Genomic DNA, 19,410 nt, shown 5'->3' with positions numbered 1-19,410 from the left:
CCGTGTCCGTGTTGTGGAACCTGAAATCGTCCACATGCGTTAGAGAGGTCGGAGTCTATCGAAGGAAGAAAACGGCGAGGGATGGAAGCTGGAAGCTGCTAATGCAAAGTGACCAAATACCGATCCACAGTCCACGGAGTGGTTCCACTTGTTCGCTTCATATTGTGTTGAGTTGAATGAAGTGTGCCCCGTACTGGTGAAATGGTCCGCATAGCCTGAAGTGCTTTCCAACGCCTCAACCCACTGGATATCGACGCGGGTCGCACTGATCGGGGACTTCGCACCAACGGGCCTCGTTCGATATGGCCGCAATGCCAATCGGCGTTCTAGCAGGTTGACGTGGGCGTGCTGCGTGGCTAGACGCAGGCTGCAGAGCGCCTGAGACCAACGTCATCAGGCCCGCCAGCATTTGCAAGCTAAGCTCTTCATCGCAAGGATACCCAAAATGTTCGAGATACATGAAGTCCAACAACATGCCTGGTAGCATGGCGTTGATACTGTGCAGCGTAACGGACCTGGTTTGGACTATCGCAGCATCCTGGTGGTGCATGTTGATAGAATTTAGTTCAGCGTGGTGATAGTACCAAATCAGGCTCCACAGCTTGCTTGGTTTGGAATACACTCGCATCAACTTTTGACTCCCCTCATGAGACGCTGGTCTTCCGTTTCTGGGCTCGCATCGCGAGTAAAGTTCCCTCTTTGCCTCGCTCGCGGCTGACTTCTACTACAATCATTCTGACAAAGTCACGGCTGACCCAGTAGCTACTGTGAGCACCTAGCATCGTGAGATACTGGATTTCAAGCGCACCACCTCCGTACTTCATGAAATAGTCAATTTGGCCATTGTCGTTTAGTAGATATGCCCTTTTCTCTGCAATTTCCTCTCTTGTGAAGTTATGCGTTTCAAGTTCGACGTTTGAAGGAAGGCGGTGGGTAGCTGGACGGGCAGAGGCAGCGTGACTCGAAGCATCAGACTTGCGGAAAGGGTTAGAGAAGGCAAACCATGATACGTTTGCGCTCGGCACGACAGCTTGCTTGAGCATCTCCGCATAAGATACGTCGACGGCCGCATTCAGGCGGTATGCGACGGGGTCGTAAGGATTTATGATGTTGTAAATATTGTCAACAGCCACGCAGCCGTATGTTCCTTGATCACCTCCAACGCCGGGAGTTGCATACGAATCTGCTCCAGGCTTCTCTTTGTCTCGGCGGGGCAGAAGAGTAGCATTCCGTAGAAGCAAAAAGAAGCCGAGCGGGCTACCACACAGAAATAGAGAGCTTGTATCGAAAATGAAGTGTTCTTTTGGGACTTCCTCCTCGGGGAAAGCAGGGTCACTCCACTCTGGAGCTACGCTGCTCGGCTGCTGGCTCAGAATATCGACAGCCATGACACTCCCGAGAGAGTGGGCGATGAGATGCACACGACCGTGTTCTGCAAAACCGGGATTATTTTGGCACCAAAGACGATAGATCCTGTTTGCTTCGTGAATACAAGCCGCTACCATCTTGGGGTTGTGTTCTGGTGATAAATAGTAGGGAATATCCAACATGACATCGCTGACAATACCTCGGACGGAAGGCAGGGTGTTCGGTGTGATATCTTTCAAAGAGTAACTATTAGCTGCCGGGTCATCAGTCTCCATACTGCTGCTGGCTGCGTCTTCTAAAGAGACTCTTTGTCGCCAATTGACAGGTAGGACCATAATGCCGCCCATATCTTCTCGCAAGTTACGTTTGATGTCGTCCGTGCCCAGTTCGACGTTGACTTCTCTTCTGAAGGCATTCATGGCGTGCGTAAAATGGAATGTCTCTATGCGTTCAGACAATTTCTGACCTATGCCATGTATCACAAGCACAAGATCAGTAACTTGTGGTCTCTCTGAGAGTGCCAAAGCCGGGTCCCGTTTCTGTCGTCTCAGTGGAGGTGCTCCGTCCTGGGAGGTCGAAACGCCTTGCTTAGCCTTTATTGCTTTGCTATTCTTTTTCGGCGGATGCAACTTATCCCAGATACTCTGATCGAAGCCCCGAACAACACATATGCCAATATTGCTCCCTTTTCGAATGTAATTCGCGAGAGGCCGGCGGCCATAGTAGTCAGATGGTTGAAGAGAAGGTCGCAGCAGATACGCGTGGATATCATCTGCATAGATGACACCGGCTTTACGATAGAGACTTTTTGTGCCGTCAGGTCCGTAGTCCATATCACCGCCTGCCTTGTTGTCGGGCCCATTAGGTCCAGTAGAGATATCGATGAGATCGCACACGTTCTCAAAGACTTCGCGTCGCTCTTTGTCGGGGTCATCGGCTCCTTCTGGCAAGGTGTTTTGCACCATTCCAATATTGGGTTGTGCTGAAGATGTCGGGCGACTCTCTGGCCTAGGCGGCTTGTCCGGCCATAACTTGTGGAGGATCTTCATCTCGCCAGCAGCTCCTACCTCTACAGCACTGTTCAATTCGTCCTTCCAGGTCTGCGTCCACGGTTGAAGATCAATGTATCCTGCTTCGAGCATGTTGCCAACTTCGACCTCGACCGGCATCATGGTGTGTTTATAGAACCATGTTCCCCTAATGACTTTGGCGATATCATTTACAGGCGACCAATATATAGGTTCCATACGAATAGATTCTGCGTCCATGATGACATTATGCAGTCTTGAAATTCCGACTGGAACTTTAGCAGAAGGACCGGTCTTTGGTCGCGGAGGTCGTTGAACAGGGCCCTTTGCATTATGGTCGGACAACGCTGGTTCCATGTCTTCATCCCATCTGTAACTATCAACCTCGTGCGGTGCTGGCCGCTTGCGCCCCTCCACCGACTCCGAGGTCCGCAATTTTGCTATATTTCCTCTTGAAGGGGCTCTTATAAATGGTGTTCCGGTTGTAGAAGGCTCTAATGGTGACATATCTCCGGGATTGGCCGCTCTCAACGAGGTTGATAGCGCTGCGCCCCGTGGGAAACTGCCAGACCTTGCGCGGCCTTCATATGCGGTGTCAACAGATCTTGAATATTGCCCTCGGCTGGAAGAGCGCGTGGAAGGTACATCTCGACCCAGAGGTGCAGGGACATCATCGCGAGAGCCGGACCCAGCTCGTTTCCTCTTCAATCTCTCTACAGATGGGTTCGTGGGTGTTCCAGGGATGTCTACAGATGCCCTTTTCTCAGCATATTCTTCATTGTGTTGGAGTATCTTCTTCCTCAAGCCCAACCATGACTCATTGATAGCCTCGTTATCATATTCGGAGAATGGCCGCGGTTGGCTGTACGTATTCGTGGAGGCAGAGAGGGGAGGCAGCGCAGAGAGAGGGTCATCAATAGCGAGTGGAGACGTATAGAAGTATCGCGCATTTATCGTGGGTGGTGCTTCTTGGGAGTGGAGGACTTCACGGATGTATTGATTCGCGTGTGTTGAGATGTGAGATTCGCTGGAGTTCGCCATAGTGATCAGTCACGAAGTGTTGTTCAGGGTCATAACAGGTAGCCCTTATGGTGTTGTGTACGTGTCTGCATACTGAACGGGCAGATGAATAGGGGTATGGGGTATGATAATAGGTTGTAGCCTAGGGATGTTGTTTTCGGATGTCGTGTAGACTTCTGGCGAGTGACGTCGCTTTCGCGCTAAAACTGACGCCCGGACATGTGAACACTAAAAGGTCCAGCCACGTCAATAATTGTGCACAGAATGACCTCGTCACAAAAATTATCCATTATGACACTCTTTCAGAACTCCCGTAGAAGAGCATTTCATCAAAGATGCTCGCTATGCCTTTGGCACTTTCGAAATTTTGTGTCCGTACCTCCTCGATGCTAAGGATGAGAGAGATAATGGACCACGCTGCGTACAAAGGACACTCATCATTGATACCATTTCCGGATGAGAGCTGCCTTCTTTATTAGCTAAGCACGAATAATAGTCTTGATTGAGCGTAATGAAAGAATGATATATTTACTGGCATGTGGTGAAATTTCAAGAAGCTAATTGGGGGCTTCTAACTATGCAATTATGCGTCTGATGCATTTTTATAATCAGGACTGTGTATCTGGATATACTCTCATGTGATGGGCTCAGTACCCCATCACTCGTACTTCTTCACTGAGCTATTCTGCAGATTCTAGCATCGTTATGACCTTGGATTCCCTGGTTCCAGAAGCACTTGTGCATTATACTCTTGTCAAGGCTTGATCCAACACCATCGCTGCCGAGTTTTCATTTCTCGTGCCCTGCTCTGTACTCCGCTACCTAGCCGAAATCCCTCACTAAGCAGTGCAATGTTGCCCACAATACTTCAAATATACGCTGTAATCTTCCTCAGCGTAGGCACTTCTCTTCTCATCGCTGTGCCTCTATTTCTAGCGGCCGTGATGTGTGATTGATAGTCGCGTCCTCAGCATTGACATGGAAAAGAGGGCCGAGAACAAGACTAGGAAAAAAAGCCTCGTTAGATTTTACGGCAAGTTCGGTCCAACTTTTGGCACATGTACTAGCTGTTAGACTGGAGTGGACGAATAGGTAACTACAGCGACACAAGAGAAGGTAAAACATGAAGCAAACGTTACGGCGACATTCACAGTCCAGTGTTCAAGCTCACGCTGGAAATTCCATGAAAAGTGGTTGGATCACCGGCCTTGGGGTTATTGTGTGTTGCAAGTTCTATTCTCCAATGTTTTCAGGGAACAACGAGAGGAAGCTTTGCGTCTCCATATCCCACGTAACTATATTGATCTTTTACGTCGGCAATGCCACAAAGATTGAATATGACAATAGCGAAGGGTACGTTCATGAAGAACACATCTTTGTGAGGTACCGGATAGTCTTATGTGCGTATGTCACTGACGTGTGATAGCGACGTCACTCCTTCATAGGTTCTTCGAACCCTTATAGCTCTCTCCCGGCTGTAACGGCCCTGTTATGTTCTGACTCTTTGCTTGAACCTCTGTCCATAAGGCTTTCAGTGCTCCCGAAACAGTGCCACTTTCAGGTCCTGCCACTAAGAGTTTCCATTGTGAGGGCGAATCGGGTTTCTTGTATACGATCGCTTGCGCGGTAAGGTAGTCGTAGCGGACGCCACCGAGGTAAGATGTGCGGCCAGCGGTGAGGATGTCGAAGTCGCCTTGGTACAGGCTGCCGTGCGTAGGGCCGTAGAGAGCACGCACATCCGCTACATGAGCCATTAGAAGTTGAATTCAGCGGGTACAGAATCAATTTACCGAGAATGAAGGTTTTGAGCTCCCTTGCGAGCTGTAGCTCGGCAAGATCAATCAAGTGTGTCATTATTTGAACTCGGGCTCAACTCAGAAGCAGGCTTGGTGAAGATAGTTGAGGGTTCCGGGATGGTGTGTGGTAAGGATTTGATGGGTCACTCATTGGCAGTCAAAGTTCAATTTATCGCACTTGAAGTAATATTATTCACTTTCACTGTGCCATGAAAGATTCATTCACCATCTCATCTGACGATTTCACCCACAACAGACGGAAAATTCGACCTGCCCCACCGCGCTTTCACCCCAGTTCTCAGTGCTCTATAAGTGTGAACTTGCCGCACAAACATTGGCTTTCCCGGGTATCTCAGTGTTTGTCTGGTCCTGAAGCATGTTGCGCTTTGCCCTCATGCTGCGACATCTAAATAATAGTTCTTAGCTTAGCAGGTTCCAAGTCCGCAAATGTATTGTGTATCAATCCTTACCTTTGCGAAACTTAGAATCGAGAGAGCGCTGGCACCTGTCCAGGAGATATAGAAGCGCCGTGGTGGTTGACTCTTGGTATTTTGAAGTGATGAGCATCTCGCATTCGTTCGGCATCTGCTCCGTTGGGAGATAGCCGATCACACATGCCCGGTAGGCCGTCATGACGACAGGGTTGCCGGTGACGACAACGTCGATGTCGACGTACTTCCAAGTAGAGAAGAGGGCCCTCGCGACCGCTTTAAAGGAGTTTGCTCTGTTAGCTAATCATATGCCACTGCGGCAAACAGGGTACGAGATGCAACTCACATTTGATCCGAGAAATGAGGATTTCCTCTTCCTGGAGGATGTTGAGGGCAGTAACACGGTTCGACATGAGGCTAAATTAGATAAAGGTTGGATTGAGTAAGTTGTGATTTGCAAGGGGAAGAGAGAGGCGATGGAAGACGTAGATATGCTGCTGGGTATGAATTCGGCAGCGCACTGTGCACTCTTACTAGCCCAGGTATCGTTGCTACGGGCAGTGAATGTGTTTACTAGATCAAACAACCACTCCTGTTTTTATTTGATTGTCGAACCAAAACATTCTATTGGTTTAGAAGATTTGCTAAGAGTATGACAGTGAAAAGATTATGAACTGCTTCAAAAGTTACTCCGATCCATTTTCGAATGTCTTCAATGCTTCCTTAGTTCTCTCCTCCGCAATTTGCATTCCCGCTCCCGCCGCTGCCTTGAGTCCATCCGCCATGGCAATCACCACTTGCTTCATCATGACAGTAGTGTCGCCCGCTGCAAAAACACCCCTAACATTTGTTTCATTCATAGAGTTGACTTTCAAGTGCCCGCCTTGCTCCAAGGGTACAGTTTCCAATCCCAATTGATCAATCAGATCCTGTGCCCTGTTTACAACCGGCGGCTTATCTACCACGAAACCCAAAGTAACCGGCTCTCCCAACTCAAACTCCAGCGTTATACCCTCAACATAAGAAGGACCGTTGTTCACCATGCGAATAATCTTTCTCTCGTCGAATTTTGCACCGAAGACCTTCGAGATCTTCAATGACCTCTCGATAGGTGGCGGAAGAGTAGCAGGGATGGGGCCATTTGTAAACACAGTGACCCTGTCATCAAGCTGTTGTGCCATATGTACGAAATGGGATGTCCAAGGTTGCAAATCAAGGACTCCTATAGGAGTTCCCCGTTGTTCGTATCCGTCGCAGGCCAAACACTGATAGATATGCGACGGCCAGTTGTCTTTGTAGCCGGGAATGTTAGGCAATACATCCTTGCTACCCGTTGCGAGGATCAACTTCTTTCCCTCAAAAGTCCGGCCTTGGTCGTCTTTGATTTGGAAACCTTCGTACTTTCCGTCCGGTCCGATGAGTTTCTTCGCGGCGTGCGTGATGATGGCTTTCTCGAACCACACGCTCTTGTACCGCGATTCGATTTGGTCACGGGCAATGCGTCGGAACTCCTGAGGGTCGAAGTGGTCCCTGGTGGCAACCGTGTGCATGTGCTTTACACCTTCGTTGCGGTATGTAGAACTGTCGAAGACTATTGCTGTAGATTGGAGGCGGGCGAAGGTAAGGGCACAGTTGAGGCCTGCTGGGCCCCCTCCTATTATGAGGCCATCCACAATTTGCGGTCGTAGCGCTGCGGCTGCCATTTCAAGCGATTAAAATATGGAATAGATGATATGGTGTTAGTAATAATGATGTAGACAATGCTAATAGGACTGTTCTGCTTGGCTCTGGTGGTGTCGAGATGTATTTGCACATTATGGCAGGCAAGACGTCTTATATACTGTAGTATCAATAGGTTTATTTTACTACAAATCTACTCAATATCTGTACGATTCTTTGAAGGTTTGTCCACGATTAGCCTCCGTACGGAGATTTTCGGAGAGAATCAGGCCAGCCTGGGAGGGCAGGGGACGCAAAAATGTCTCCGAGATCCTTCCACACAACGAACCAGTGAGGTACTCTTCGTGCATGTGTGTCCACATAGGAACAGGATTCCATAATATAGTCCCGCTCACAGTTTCTTACCGGAACTCTCTTGTTTAATCCCAAGTCATCTGAATCTGTTGGTAATAGAAATGCTCCACAGGCGCACTCCTCTTTTGCTCTGAATGTCTGCGATGGCCTGGCATACAGTACAGAGATAATGCGGCATATAACCCTGGATACTATAATCTATATGCTTAGCCAACGTAACCGTAGACCTTAAACCCTTGGAATCCTAACTATAAGATCTATTGTTGTACCAGAGGGCAGTCATAGTAGTCACTGTGTCTGTAGCATATAGGCTTTGCAAAGACTGAACATACTTCCCGACTGTCGTGATGCGTCGTAAGGGCGAGAAGTACGTTTGTGCCCTGTGCTGGGTCTGGTCTGGTCACTGGGTATTGTCACGTACTTGAATTCATGCAATGAGTCTCATACGTTTAGTTCTAGATGTACCTGTGTTTCTTATCCCTTCGGTTTGAAGATACGAAAATACTGCGTTTTTCCACTCCTGAACAGGATGTTATTTGAAGTCAGCAAAGATGAAGCAAGGAAGGAAGCATGAGAGATCTACACAGAGTAAACCTGTTCTGCATGATTGGATGTTGAATATACATTTCATTCTATGCCCTTATCTTAAAGTCTATTTACCATCTAAAGTATAATTAGTAATCTATAAAGTTTGCACGATTCTCCGCTAAATAGTGATGAGTAATCGCGTGTTGTAGTTTGTTAGTGAACATGTAATGCCGAATACCAGATCCAGATACGTTTGCGCATACATTTATACAGCAACTCAGACTGAGTGGCTTCATCAACGGGCCGCCTTGGGCTCCCAAGTGAGCTTCTGGTGTCCGGGACCAATTTCGCGACCATATTCAACTTTGTATAGCGACCTCAAGTCCGCGGGTGTGTCGATGCCATTGAAAGCCCCCTTGACCACCACTCCCGTTCTTTTCTTGGTCTGTGTGCGCTCCCATGCAGCGTCGTAGATGTGTTTGTGCAATTGATCGAAATCATCTTTGATGGAGGATTTGAGCATGTCATTGGGCATGGAGAGCTTGTTCATGACAAGGCCGGAAACAGAGGCAGTCGCTTCACGATACATCAGTTTCAATTCAACATCGTGCCTTCATGCTCGGATAGCGAACTTACAGAGGGAGGTCCCAGAAGTTTTGATTGTATTGTCAAGCTTTTTGGCGTTGGCGCATTCGACTTGTACGCCAGGGGCAAAGAGTATTTGTTGGTTAGGTTCAGTGTTGGATTTCGGCCATATCTGTCCTTCGTCGTCGGTGGCGCCAACCAAAAACAGTGGAACCTCTGGAATCTCCAAATCCGGGAACTTTGGCATGTCCTTCTTGCCCGTTCCAAATTTGAGAATTCCTGGGACAGAGGTAAGTTTTTCCTGGGCAAGTTAGAACAGACCTGTAATATGACCATGTGAAGAAGGGGTGCAACAGATACCTTTCCGTCATTTCCAGTGGATACGACGTAGTAAAGGCCCAACTTTTGCCCTTCTTCCATCGCTTCGATTACGTCCTGCGTCTCGTCTTCAGTCATTGATGGATTTTGCATGCCCTCTGTAGCGAAAGACATGTTCACTACGGCATGCTTGATCTTGCCCATGCCCTCCTTTGCATTTTTCTCCAACCATCTCTTCCAATCTCTTGTTACCGCTACAATCGCTTGCGATAGGAAAGACGCGTGGAATTGTTCGTCGTTATACATGGGCACCTTTACAATTATAGGATAGCCGAATTTGCTGGTACCTAAGAAAGCAATAGGAGTTAATTATGCGCTGTTCCGTTGCCGTGTGTCTGACTCACCATGCTTAAGTCCTATAATTTTGCTGAGCATGCACGTTCCGTGACCGTGTGCATCGAAATTGACTTGTTTAATCTCTGCCTCAGCCTTCTCTCTGTCCACCGCGTTTCCGGGATGGATCCACTGCCAAGATTTTGGGTCTATATGTGCGAACTCCTGGAATACTGTCAGTGACTGTCCATTATAATGCTTTGGAATGCTTACGCGATGATTGATATGCGCACCAGTGTCGACAAGATAAAGCCTGACGTTTGAATACTCTGCCGCACCTGCCCGGGCAGCTCCCCCCTGGGCAGTATTGACGATGTCTTGCAGCTTGTATCTTCCGGGGTTACTCAGATGGACATACTGCATATTTTCCTTGTTGGGTGATTTATCCAGATCGTAATCTGCGAGCTTCTTATCCTTGTCCCAGCCGAAGAATGCCAGTGAGTCAGTTATGCCGCTCTGTCGCACGTTCTTCCAAGTCTGCATAGGGTTTGCGGGTGGTTTGAAGTCATCGATATGACGCTTTTCCTGAACGTCCCGAGGAGTGACACTCGTCACTTGAACTCCTCCTGTGTGGCCGACGATCTCAACTTTCTTGATCTGGTTTCTATTAGCTTGAGTTCACTATTACAACTGCAGTCGTACCATTTTATCCTCCTTGTTGAATTCTTTTACGAACTCATCCACAACCTCTTTCCTCTCCTCGTCTGTTTTCCAAGGCTTCTTAATGGCATACAAAATAGTTTCCCTAGGCTTCTCCTCGTTGTAGATATCGTCATCGGCATTAAATTCTGGCAACTCTTTTTTGAGATCTGCCAGATATTTGTCGCGGTCGGCTCCTTTCTTGGTGTACTTTAGTTCTGTGAATATCTTGATGGATACATAATTTTTCTCGTGCTTGTCCGCATTTTGGTTGCGGGGGTAGAGCTTCACGGGGATGTCATCCTGACCGACGACTTCCACTGGATCCGAATTCGAACGTGCCACGGCTGGTTCGTGACGGCTGAGACCCGAATGAGGAAAAGGAACGCCTAGAGACTGTGTCACTGGAAGACTGAAAGTGAGGCAGAGTAGCACAAGGCCAGCCTTGTGCGAGCTAGAGAAGCGCGCCATCGTGCGAAAAAATTAAGATAGAAAGATAGCGACAATGGAAAGGTGAAGAGGGAATGAATGAAGTGTTGGATGGCCATTATCACCAAAGAGAATTGAAGCATTTTATAGATCGTGTTACCTACCTGAACACCTGTTCTGGCGTCTTGTGATGTGTAAAGGTACACGCTGTATCTACAACAGTGACCCGGCAACGTGTGCAGAGGAGTTGCTTGGTGCATGCAATCGAGCCAGATAATAGATGCCTACGGTGACAGAAGACAACGGAAACGATTTGCACGGTTGTAACTATACAAGTGGTCGTGTCAATGGTTGAGCAGTGGGACCGTAGGATTTAGCTGATGGACGGGGCGTTCATGACGTCGGACGATCTTGCCGATACCCATCCATGCATGTGCCTGTGGTGGCACGCCTGGCAATGGTACCGCACCTTTCAGTACAGGCTGCCTCTGTCTTTTGTGGGTACTGGTACATGGAAGTAAGGAAAACGAATGTACAGTATTTCATGCCCACAATAGTGCATTCCCGAGTTTTCATCGCAAGGAGTTAAGACTGTTTACTGGCTACAATGCACTGTTGATTTAGGTATTGAAGACACATGAAGCTAGCAGGAGGCCAGCCCGACATGCTAACCCTCTGTATATCTGCTCGAATGTTAGATGGCATAGTTCTTCGGGCTTAGCAAAATCCTCAAATAATAATATGGCGAGAAGATGATTGGTTAATTATCTGGTAAATGCGGCAGCAAGGCGGAATTTGGGAAAGGGCTGAAGACCTTTCGGGACAGCTCGAGGAAAAAACCAGCATGGGATGCACAAATTAGGAAAGAAATTGATATGGTAAACGAGAGTGTACACGTTCCAGAACTTTTGGTAGCAGATTCGAATACGAGCAGGTGCGCAGCAAAGTGGACCACTTAGTATGGACAGCTGTGAATAGATCAGGAACAGAGGATGGTTCGCTCGGTTGTTTTCTGCTTCGTACCTACATAGTTTGCCGAATCACTTCAAAAAGCTTATTGGTGTTGTCCATGAGACCTGACAATAAGCATAAAATTCTAGCGCGGTTTCATGAATCCTTCTTTGAACTGTGTTCTAACATTCGGCCCGATCTGTCAGGAAAGCCCCATCAGTAATTCAAGCGAGCAGCCTCGCTTCCTTCAATTCATCCACTGTCTCAAAACTTGTTCGTCTGCATCCTTGACGAGAACGTGGACATGTTCTAAGCTCCTGACGCTCTGGAGATTTGTGGTGTTTTTGAACCACTGTACTTTCTCTCCTACGGCTTTCTCGCCAACCTTTTGTCTGAACTCCCTGTCTATGAAATCCACGACAATCTTCCAGCCCTCTGCGGTCAATGCGCCTTCGCTGTCCACGGGCAGAGGCTTCTTTGACCAGACCACGATATGTGCAATGCCTTCTGTGACCGCATATGTCCAATCATTTTTGATAATTTTATAGTCCTCCGGATTGTCGAATGGCGTTTCGGATTTGAGAGGAAAACGTAGAGGCCCATTCGTTGATAGAGGCTCCCAGAACAGTCGCTGTTGGAGGAGATACTGGGTCGCAGACCCATACTTTGCTTTCACGTGTGCAGTCCAAGCAAGGTAGGCTTTCAAAAAGGACGGCCAGCGTTTCAGTTCATCTAGCTGGTTGGTAGATATCAGGTGATGCAAGTTTTCCCACGTATGCGGCTCGAATTGATCGTCGGTGATGCTCAATTGATGCCAGTCAACTTCGGTTAATTGAAATGGCGGATTGTCGCGTGGGAAGGGCAAAGCCTTGGGGTCAGGGTTGTGCTTCCATCTTGACTGGAACGTCGCTGGCCGCGATTCGTTGTCAATATCTGGGGGAGGCAACATTGGGGGACAGGTTGAATGTATTTTGGTTTGCGTGGGTATAAGCCACGGAAGACGCTTGAATTGGAGTGAGCAGAAGGAAGAGAATAGTGAGACGGGGCGAAAAGAGGCGTTTAGGCAACTGACGAGTATTTATTGGAGAAAAGGAAATTATCGTCTCGCTGTAAGCATTTGGTCAACAATTGAGTTATGACCGGCTAGGTTGACCATGGGTACATTGCATACGTAGGGTATATAGATTCGTATATCCCAGGTCTGTTGAGGCCCGTAATATAATATCCGGGAAGACCAAGAGCCTGGGAGAACCAGCAAATGGTGGTGGTCTATGCCAAAGGAACAGCGATTCTATCTTTCCGGCCTTTTTGAATTTCGTGTAGGAAGAGAAGCAAAGTGTACACAGTAAGGACGCCGCAGCAAGTCAGCGAGCCCGAAACCAACGATAGCGAAGTTGAAGCATTAATGTTGTGCTGATGGTCAGGCTACAACAACACAAGTCGCGGGGCGAAAGGCTGGTGGGGGTTAAAACCATGCGGGGGCGGGTGGATTGCCTGTTACAGATGTGTAATAATAATTATAATACTGTAACTACGATTGTGGCTATGACTCCACCGTGTATGAGCCAACAGTGGCTTCGAGCTCACACAGGATCTATATTGCGAGGTAGTAAGACCTAACAAGACCGCCAGATATTTGTCCATCTCAGGAAGGCAGATCGCCGATTCTTACGCTGAGCTCACATAGTAGGTGGCTCAAGAAGACGACCCTTCTCTCCAAGACCGAAGACCGTCAATGAAGAGTGTCCATAAATATCTAACGCCATAGCTCCTGCCGTGCGGCCGTACTAATTCATACGTGCCATGCTGTATAGAATGACATTACATTTTCAGTCGTTTTGCAACCGAATGCTTTGCTTATGCTTTGGGTGTTTTCACACTGCCCGACCGTAAGTCTCTTCCCAACAGCCAATCAACCAAAAGAAGCCAACTCACCATCCAGATAATCAGCAGCGATCAACAATTCAAGACACAATTCCGGTGGAAGGTCTGGGTCAGGAACGTCCTTTGAGTCTGCGTACTTCTCGTTGTAGTAAAGATACTCGCAGATCTTCTCCAGTATAACACCACTGCTATATGATCAGCTACCACTGTGGCTTCCAATCCCCCCTTCGTATAGTTGTCGCATCCGTGGACTTTGTGCTATTCTGTGATGGCACGTAAAATGCAGATGGAAGGTACGCACTTGATGTCTTTGAGCACTACACGGTTCTCCTCGTTCTCCCTGAAGCCGTCTTAGGAAAGATGATCAGTACGCTTCCAATGTAATGGTTTCGCTTCTGTAGCAGAACGCAAATAGCAGCACTCACAGGTTGGATCGAGCGAGTTCTTGATTGTCTTGGAAAGACACGCTGCGGAGCGGAGAATCTTGAACTCATAACCATCGCCGGACACAAGAGTCACATATTTCGTATCACTAGCCATCTTGCAAGACTCAGACTCGCGTGACCGTGTAGTACGAGATCGGGTCTTTTTGAATTTGATGATGCGGGGAGGTGGAAGTAGGATTGCGGGTGTCGGTGGAGACCTGATAACGCGCCGTCACGTTCTCACGCGAGCCCAAAGCTTTCGCGACTAATCGGGACAATGGGTCTCCTACGTCACGGCCACTGCTCGAAAATAAAAACACCGCACTCCAATATCTTACATCTAGTCACCAATGCCAACTCCTCGACATGCTCTGATAACGGGCGGTAGCCGGGGAATTGGTCTGGCTATCGCCCAACTCTTTGCATCGCAAGGGTACCGATTAACGTTACTCGCCCGTAACAACCGTAATCTCGAAGACGCCCTATCGACACTCCCGACTTCGCACCTCTCGTCCTCATCTCCGCATCGTTACATCGCCACGCATGCTATCACAAATGACAAGTTCTGGACGACGTCCGGGCTAGACGATACCTTTGGCGCACAATATGAGTTTGAGGATGCTAAGGAGAAGAACATTGACGTGCTTGTGAATTGTGCGGGGATAAGCCAGAGTAGCTCGTTTGTCAGGACGAAGGGGGAAGATATCAAGGAAATTGTAGACATAAACTTGACTGCTGCGATGCTGGCAACGCGGTTTCTGCTATCGAAACGCTACATCAAAGGGCGGTCGTTCAAAGCTGCAGAGACGGAAGAGCCTTTCAGCCCTACGATTATCAACGTAGCGAGTCTATTGGGTATGAAGGGCGGAGTTGGTGCGGTCGCATATGCTGCAAGCAAGGCAGGCATGATTGGTGTGTTCTTGGTAGACTTCGCGAAGCTGTGGTTTGGCGTTGACCGAGATTGTAGGTTTCACTCGAGCACTTGCAGCGGAGATAGGACGATCCGGTATTCGAGTCAATACCATCGTACCCGGATATGTAAGTACAGATATGACTACAGGTACGTAAATCCGCGTTGCAAGGTATCAATTCTGCTGCATAGTGTGGGAAGCTGAATGTCCTATGATTTGGTTCTATATCTAATTTACATAGACCTCGAAAGATCCTCAGATTTGCGCTCTAGCATCCCAATGGGCAGATTTGGCAAGCCAGAAGAAATTGCCGATGCAGCGCTGTTTCTCGCGCGGAACCAATACGCTCATAATTGCATCCTGAACCTAGACGGTGGTCTTTCCGCCACATGACTGCGCCTTCACACCCAATGATTCCTCAAAATCCGTACCAGGTATATCCCAAGTAATCCAAAGAACGCCTGGCTAAAGCTTTGCGCTCGGCCAAATGATTTAAAAGTTTTCGCATGCAGATGCCATGATTTCCATGCGTGAGAACGGGCAACGGCAAATAAACGAATTTTCATGTAATGGATAATGCCTGCGCGTAGGCGAATCGAGAATTTGCCTTCATGAGATGATTTAGTCATCGTCGATGAGAATTGCTCCATCAGTAGCGTCGTCGACGACCAAGATGTCGTTCTCCTGGGGGTCAGTCACTGCAACCTTTCCGCGTTTAGTAGCATTTGCGGATTCGATGTCCACTTCGTCGGCTTCACGTTTGCGTTTGCCGTTAGTAACTCCATTGGTACCAGCCTCAACGTGCCCATTCGTCTCTGCAACTGGAGCAGCCTTTGGTTTGTTGGCGATAGTGATCTCGGCTGGCAGATTGATCGGCTTGCTGTCTTTGTCCAGAGATTTCTCTGTTATGGAAAGAACGAGGTTGACCTTTGCATTTTCGTCCGACTCATCGATGACCGTGATGAAACTGCCGTCCTTCAACCCCAATTCATTGAAGGCTTTGGGAAGATTTTCGTCCTCCTCAGGATCATAGAGAATTCCCGCTTCACTATTGACGCTGAATTCTTCGCCGTAGCCAAGTTGCAAACGAAGCAAGTCCTCTACTAGATCCTTCAATGTAGCTCGTGAGGTATCCACTTCAAGGGTGGATTGCGCGACGCTGCATACCGGGCACTCAGGGTTGGGCGGTCGAAGGGGCTCACTTGAGATGACGCGCTCGGTGGAGCGAGTAAGGAAGACCATTTTGGCCTTCTCGAGTTCATTGCGCATGACTTTGAAGGCTTGCAGAACGCACAGACTAGCAGTCATTGCGTTTGTTGTTGCGATAGCCGGAATGATGTTGCCAGCCATTTCTAACACATTCAGTTTTGTTTCTCTGGTGCATGTGGGACAAACTTACGCTTAATATCAAATTTCGATCGCGTCTCAATCCCGAAGATGTGGGAGCGCAAGTTCGCGCTTGCGGCCACGAAATCCAAAGTGTCTACATCGTCCTTGTCGAAGGAGAGGATTGCGGTCGAGTTGCCCACATCAGCATTTGCTCGCGTCTCTTCCAAACGGTTGCTCAGCCTCTTGAGGCTGTCAACGAACACGGCAAAGTTTTCTGCTGTCGTCCAGACCACCTGATCCTTCTGTGCGACGGCTGGGCCAGCACCTAATGCTTCCTGAGCGAGCGCGTCGTAATCTAGAGCTTCAGGCGCCCTTCTGTTTTTCCACATATCCTCCATGCTTCGTAGTCGCTCAATGTCTTCCTTGAAAACCTTGTTGAATACCAGGCGGGGAAATTCTTCCGAGCCCATCGAGTCTCGGATGCGTCTCAACGCTTGTGACTCCTGACGAAGGTTCTCAATCTCCTTCGCGTTATCCGAATCCTCGTTCATATCCATATCGGGCGCGTCATCTTCACTTGTCCCGAATATCTCAGTGAAGAGATAGCTCTTTCCCCAGACTATGCAGTGAATCGGTTGGCTCGGCGTGCTTCGGATCGTGCAGACGGGGAAGCTTTTCGGCGGATCTTTGGTGACGCAATCGTAGCATTCGGTTCTGTTCTACTCAAATGTTAGGTAAATTGATGCATCGAACTGTTGTAATGCGCCAATTTGCTCACCTTGCGAATGACCTGGACTTGACCGTTGAAGCCGGTGGTACCACTCTCTACCAGGGGTACATCGGCTGCTAAGCACATCTTATTCACATGACGACGAGCCTCTAAGTTATCCAATGCATTGAAGACCACCCCGAAGCCCTTGAACCATGCGACGTTGAACTTCGGGTCCTTGATGTTGTCGTGGTACGCTTCGATCTTGACGTTGGGATTAAATTTACCGGCGGACTCCTTCGCGACCTATGAAGATGTCAGAACAGGCGCTCAAGGTGAGAGTCACAATACCCATACCATCGCTTTCGACTTTTTGATATGTTCGTTCCGGAAAAGGAACTGGCGATTCAGATTGCTGAGGTCAATTGTGTCGAGGTCAACGATATGGATCTCTCCAAACCCAGTGAGAACTAGGTTCTTGAGAAGCTCACAGCCGATACCGCCAGCTCCAACCATGAGAACCCGCGACTAGGAAAATGTCAATGTTTGGCGCATGAGAGCGTGTCGGGCGATGGATCCCGTACCTGTTTAATTCTCGTGTGAAGAGCGCCGAGGCTCTGTCTAGCGAATTTGTCGCGTCCCATATCGAATGATTGTGCAATGTTCGAGCAGAGCGCGTGGAAGCATGCGACCGAGAGAAAGGAATGAGGTTGAAGGGAGATTGAAGGCCGAAGCAACTGCTGATAAAAGACGTCAGCAGCGGCAGGTTACAGCTCGGGCCAATGGTGAAGGTAACGGTGCTTCTCCGGAAGCTCTCTGCGGGCCTGAGCTAGTCCTCCGCTCTAGTCCTAGTTGGGCTTTAGCCCGTCTTCCACGCGAACTGATAACCTTGCGGCTTGGCGGTGAATATACTTGCTGTATCTGGGTTTATGTGGTCCTGGTATTGATCTACACGTTGATCAACCGAGATTTTCTCTGGCCATTCGTTCCCCTCTCGCCTCTTTTTCTTCTTTCTCCGTGGCGGATTGGGTCTTGTGGTGCCTGTTGTCGTCATTGGCTTTTTTTCACCCGATACTCGGATTTTCCAAGAATTAACAGCTCGTCGAGATGTCCGACGATGAGGTTGATCATGAACTGCTTGACCTTCTGAGAAAGTCTCTAGGCATGGGTCCAGCGGACCCAGCCGCTCCTCCAGAAACAAAAGTTCTGGAAAATGCAGAGTTCATCTACAATAACAGCGTGGATGTTGCTCTCGATATGCGGCATAGTAAGATCGCAGCTATCGAGATCCAGAAGCAGATGAGAGAACGTGGCTACAGCACCAAGACATGGTCAGAACATCCGCTGCATCCTAAGGCAAAGGATGAGAACACCGTTAATTTCATCTTTACCATGGACTTGCTTAATTTCAGTTTTTGGAGTGAGAAGAGCGAAGAGGAAAGATTCTCTGTGAGCTATCAAGACAAGAAGTGGACGGGTTATTGGAGCTTGGTCGCCGCATTGCAACGTGCTTTGGAGGAAGACATTCCGATCACAACACCATCGTTTTGGGCCAACGAGGAAGAGTGCACCGATGATGTCTTGAAACACGTCTTCCGATCGGAGACGGAGGACGAGATTCCACTTTTCGAAGAAAGAGCGCGTTGTCTTAGAGAGGCAGGACAAGTGCTTGAAGAGGTAAGATAAACCTAATCAATGGCCATTTGACCCTATGAACTCAATCAATGACCTAACAGTGCAGGAATTCGACAGTAGCGTGGTGACATTGATCGAGGATAGCAAGAATTCTGCAGCTGGGCTGGTGAACTTGCTCGCCGAAAGATTCGTCTGCTTCAATGACCAGGGAAAGTTCGATGGCAAGAAAGTCCGATTCCTCAAGAGAGCACAGATCTTTGTTGCAGATCTATGGGCTGCCTTCGATGGGGAGGGTTACGGAAGCTTCAATGACATTGATAAGATTACGATGTTTGCAGGTGAGCAACACCTTGACCATTGTGCGCGAAATGCCTTCTAACAATTACTTGAGATTATCGAGTCCCCCAAATGCTCCATTCATTGGGCTGCATGTCATTTTGCCCTCCGCTCGAAGGGCGGATCAGGCGATTGGAGCCGATCGAGACGGGCCATGCCTGGGAGCTTCAAATACGAGGTAAGCCTTGAATCATCATATTTGCAACTCCTACTGACCATTCTTAGGCTGTAGCATATGGGCTGTAGAGCTTTTGAGGCGTGAAATCCTGAAACTGGATCCGGAGATGGAGGTCAATGCTATCCTCATTGACTTCTTCCTCTATGATCTCGCTAAAGAAAGAGAGAAGGCAGGCGAAGAAGCGATACCCCACCATCGAACCAGGAGCATTTGGTACTGAGAACGTATCTGTTCCGGTTTCTAATATATAGATTTGCCTTAGACGATAGACCCGGTGCGTACCGTCGGACAATATGGATGTTCTTTGTAGAGTTCTATTGTCCTCCTTTGTAGAATGAACCAAAATCCCAAGTTTCGTTCGTATTTCTTCGCAGCAGAAATAGGAAGCCAATATGTCGAATGTGTGCATGCCGCAACATAAAATGCAATGCTTCCTTAACAGGCGAGTAAGCAATATCAGATTCCATAGAATACTCAAGCTCG

The 19,410-nt window shown here is 48.4% G+C and overlaps 9 protein-coding genes across 9 annotated transcripts; 2 read left to right on the top strand and 7 right to left on the bottom strand.

The window, feature by feature from the left end:
- Window positions 1-239: 239 nt before the first annotated feature.
- Window positions 240-3,583, bottom strand: BU24DRAFT_101393 (uncharacterized protein). Its single transcript, XM_033520698.1, has one exon. The coding sequence runs from the start codon at window positions 3,435-3,437 to the stop codon at window positions 645-647; it is 2,793 nt and encodes a 930-aa protein (XP_033386991.1). The 5' UTR covers window positions 3,438-3,583; the 3' UTR covers window positions 240-644.
- A 1,272-nt stretch (window positions 3,584-4,855) lies between these two features.
- BU24DRAFT_458406 (uncharacterized protein) lies at window positions 4,856-5,270 on the bottom strand (the record flags this gene model as incomplete). Its single annotated transcript, XM_033531628.1, has 2 exons — window positions 4,856-5,157; window positions 5,207-5,270. 2 exons carry the CDS (start codon window positions 5,268-5,270, stop codon window positions 4,856-4,858), a joined length of 366 nt encoding a protein of 121 aa, XP_033386990.1.
- Window positions 5,271-6,237: 967 nt separating this feature from the next.
- On the bottom strand, window positions 6,238-7,494 carry BU24DRAFT_418170 (FAD/NAD(P)-binding domain-containing protein). Its single transcript, XM_033526922.1, has one exon. The coding sequence runs from the start codon at window positions 7,344-7,346 to the stop codon at window positions 6,330-6,332; it is 1,017 nt and encodes a 338-aa protein (XP_033386989.1). The 5' UTR covers window positions 7,347-7,494; the 3' UTR covers window positions 6,238-6,329.
- A 796-nt stretch (window positions 7,495-8,290) lies between these two features.
- BU24DRAFT_418169 (subtilisin-like protein) lies at window positions 8,291-10,848 on the bottom strand. The gene is made up of 6 exons (XM_033526921.1): window positions 10,144-10,848; window positions 9,715-10,098; window positions 9,513-9,666; window positions 9,151-9,455; window positions 8,842-9,091; window positions 8,291-8,781 (listed from the first exon to the last, which is right to left on the bottom strand). The coding sequence occupies exons 1-6, from the start codon at window positions 10,609-10,611 to the stop codon at window positions 8,501-8,503; spliced, it is 1,842 nt and encodes a 613-aa protein (XP_033386988.1). The 5' UTR covers window positions 10,612-10,848; the 3' UTR covers window positions 8,291-8,500.
- Window positions 10,849-11,459: 611 nt separating this feature from the next.
- On the bottom strand, window positions 11,460-12,627 carry BU24DRAFT_418167 (uncharacterized protein). The gene has a single exon (XM_033526920.1). The coding sequence runs from the start codon at window positions 12,467-12,469 to the stop codon at window positions 11,768-11,770; it is 702 nt and encodes a 233-aa protein (XP_033386987.1). The 5' UTR covers window positions 12,470-12,627; the 3' UTR covers window positions 11,460-11,767.
- Window positions 12,628-13,027: 400 nt separating this feature from the next.
- Window positions 13,028-13,944, bottom strand: BU24DRAFT_488738 (transcription elongation factor-like protein B polypeptide 1; the record flags this gene model as incomplete). The annotated part of the gene is made up of 3 exons (XM_033533571.1): window positions 13,028-13,589; window positions 13,706-13,754; window positions 13,830-13,944. The coding sequence occupies 3 exons, from the start codon at window positions 13,942-13,944 to the stop codon at window positions 13,433-13,435; spliced, it is 321 nt and encodes a 106-aa protein (XP_033386986.1). The 3' UTR covers window positions 13,028-13,432.
- A 183-nt stretch (window positions 13,945-14,127) lies between these two features.
- Window positions 14,128-15,247, top strand: BU24DRAFT_101257 (NAD(P)-binding protein). The gene is made up of 3 exons (XM_033520696.1): window positions 14,128-14,741; window positions 14,797-14,889; window positions 14,982-15,247. Exons 1-3 carry the CDS (start codon window positions 14,180-14,182, stop codon window positions 15,131-15,133), a joined length of 807 nt encoding a protein of 268 aa, XP_033386985.1. The 5' UTR covers window positions 14,128-14,179; the 3' UTR covers window positions 15,134-15,247.
- BU24DRAFT_363880 (ubiquitin-activating enzyme E1 3) lies at window positions 14,980-17,559 on the bottom strand. The gene is made up of 5 exons (XM_033524223.1): window positions 17,363-17,559; window positions 17,136-17,306; window positions 16,848-17,084; window positions 16,140-16,788; window positions 14,980-16,092 (listed from the first exon to the last, which is right to left on the bottom strand). The coding sequence occupies exons 1-5, from the start codon at window positions 17,420-17,422 to the stop codon at window positions 15,362-15,364; spliced, it is 1,848 nt and encodes a 615-aa protein (XP_033386984.1). The 5' UTR covers window positions 17,423-17,559; the 3' UTR covers window positions 14,980-15,361.
- Window positions 17,560-17,885: 326 nt separating this feature from the next.
- On the top strand, window positions 17,886-19,147 carry BU24DRAFT_430816 (uncharacterized protein; the record flags this gene model as incomplete). The annotated part of the gene is made up of 4 exons (XM_033529833.1): window positions 17,886-18,455; window positions 18,520-18,751; window positions 18,805-18,927; window positions 18,975-19,147. 4 exons carry the CDS (start codon window positions 17,886-17,888, stop codon window positions 19,145-19,147), a joined length of 1,098 nt encoding a protein of 365 aa, XP_033386983.1.
- Window positions 19,148-19,410: the final 263 nt, after the last annotated feature.

The sequence above is a fragment of the Aaosphaeria arxii genome (assembly GCF_010015735.1).
Source record: "Aaosphaeria arxii CBS 175.79 unplaced genomic scaffold BU24scaffold_2, whole genome shotgun sequence".
Lineage (NCBI taxonomy): Eukaryota > Fungi > Ascomycota > Dothideomycetes > Pleosporales > Aaosphaeria > Aaosphaeria arxii.
The sequence above is the reverse complement of the archived record's forward strand: the minus strand, read 5'-3'. Positions and strand labels throughout refer to the sequence as shown.

Excerpts from the sequence above, each read along its gene's own strand:
- BU24DRAFT_101393 (XM_033520698.1), bottom strand. The coding sequence starts at position 3,437 with ATGGCGAACTCCAGCGAATCTCACATCTCAACACACGCGAATCAATAC.
- BU24DRAFT_418170 (XM_033526922.1), bottom strand. The coding sequence starts at position 7,346 with ATGGCAGCCGCAGCGCTACGACCGCAAATTGTGGATGGCCTCATAATA.
- BU24DRAFT_418169 (XM_033526921.1), bottom strand. The coding sequence starts at position 10,611 with ATGGCGCGCTTCTCTAGCTCGCACAAGGCTGGCCTTGTGCTACTCTGC. Across the intron at positions 10,099-10,143 it reads TCAACAAGGAGGATAAAATG|ATCAAGAAAGTTGAGATCGT; the intron begins GTACGACTGCAG and ends AATAGAAACCAG. Across the intron at positions 9,092-9,150 it reads CCACTGGAAATGACGGAAAG|GAAAAACTTACCTCTGTCCC; the intron begins GTATCTGTTGCA and ends TAACTTGCCCAG.
- BU24DRAFT_418167 (XM_033526920.1), bottom strand. The coding sequence starts at position 12,469 with ATGTTGCCTCCCCCAGATATTGACAACGAATCGCGGCCAGCGACGTTC.
- BU24DRAFT_101257 (XM_033520696.1), top strand. The coding sequence starts at position 14,180 with ATGCCAACTCCTCGACATGCTCTGATAACGGGCGGTAGCCGGGGAATT. Across the intron at positions 14,742-14,796 it reads AAGCAAGGCAGGCATGATTG|GTTTCACTCGAGCACTTGCA; the intron begins GTGTGTTCTTGG and ends CCGAGATTGTAG. Across the intron at positions 14,890-14,981 it reads AAGTACAGATATGACTACAG|ACCTCGAAAGATCCTCAGAT; the intron begins GTACGTAAATCC and ends TAATTTACATAG.
- BU24DRAFT_363880 (XM_033524223.1), bottom strand. The coding sequence starts at position 17,422 with ATGGGACGCGACAAATTCGCTAGACAGAGCCTCGGCGCTCTTCACACG. Across the intron at positions 17,307-17,362 it reads TTCACACGAGAATTAAACAG|TCGCGGGTTCTCATGGTTGG; the intron begins GTACGGGATCCA and ends ACATTTTCCTAG. Across the intron at positions 16,093-16,139 it reads ATCGAAATTTGATATTAAGC|AAATGGCTGGCAACATCATT; the intron begins GTAAGTTTGTCC and ends TGAATGTGTTAG.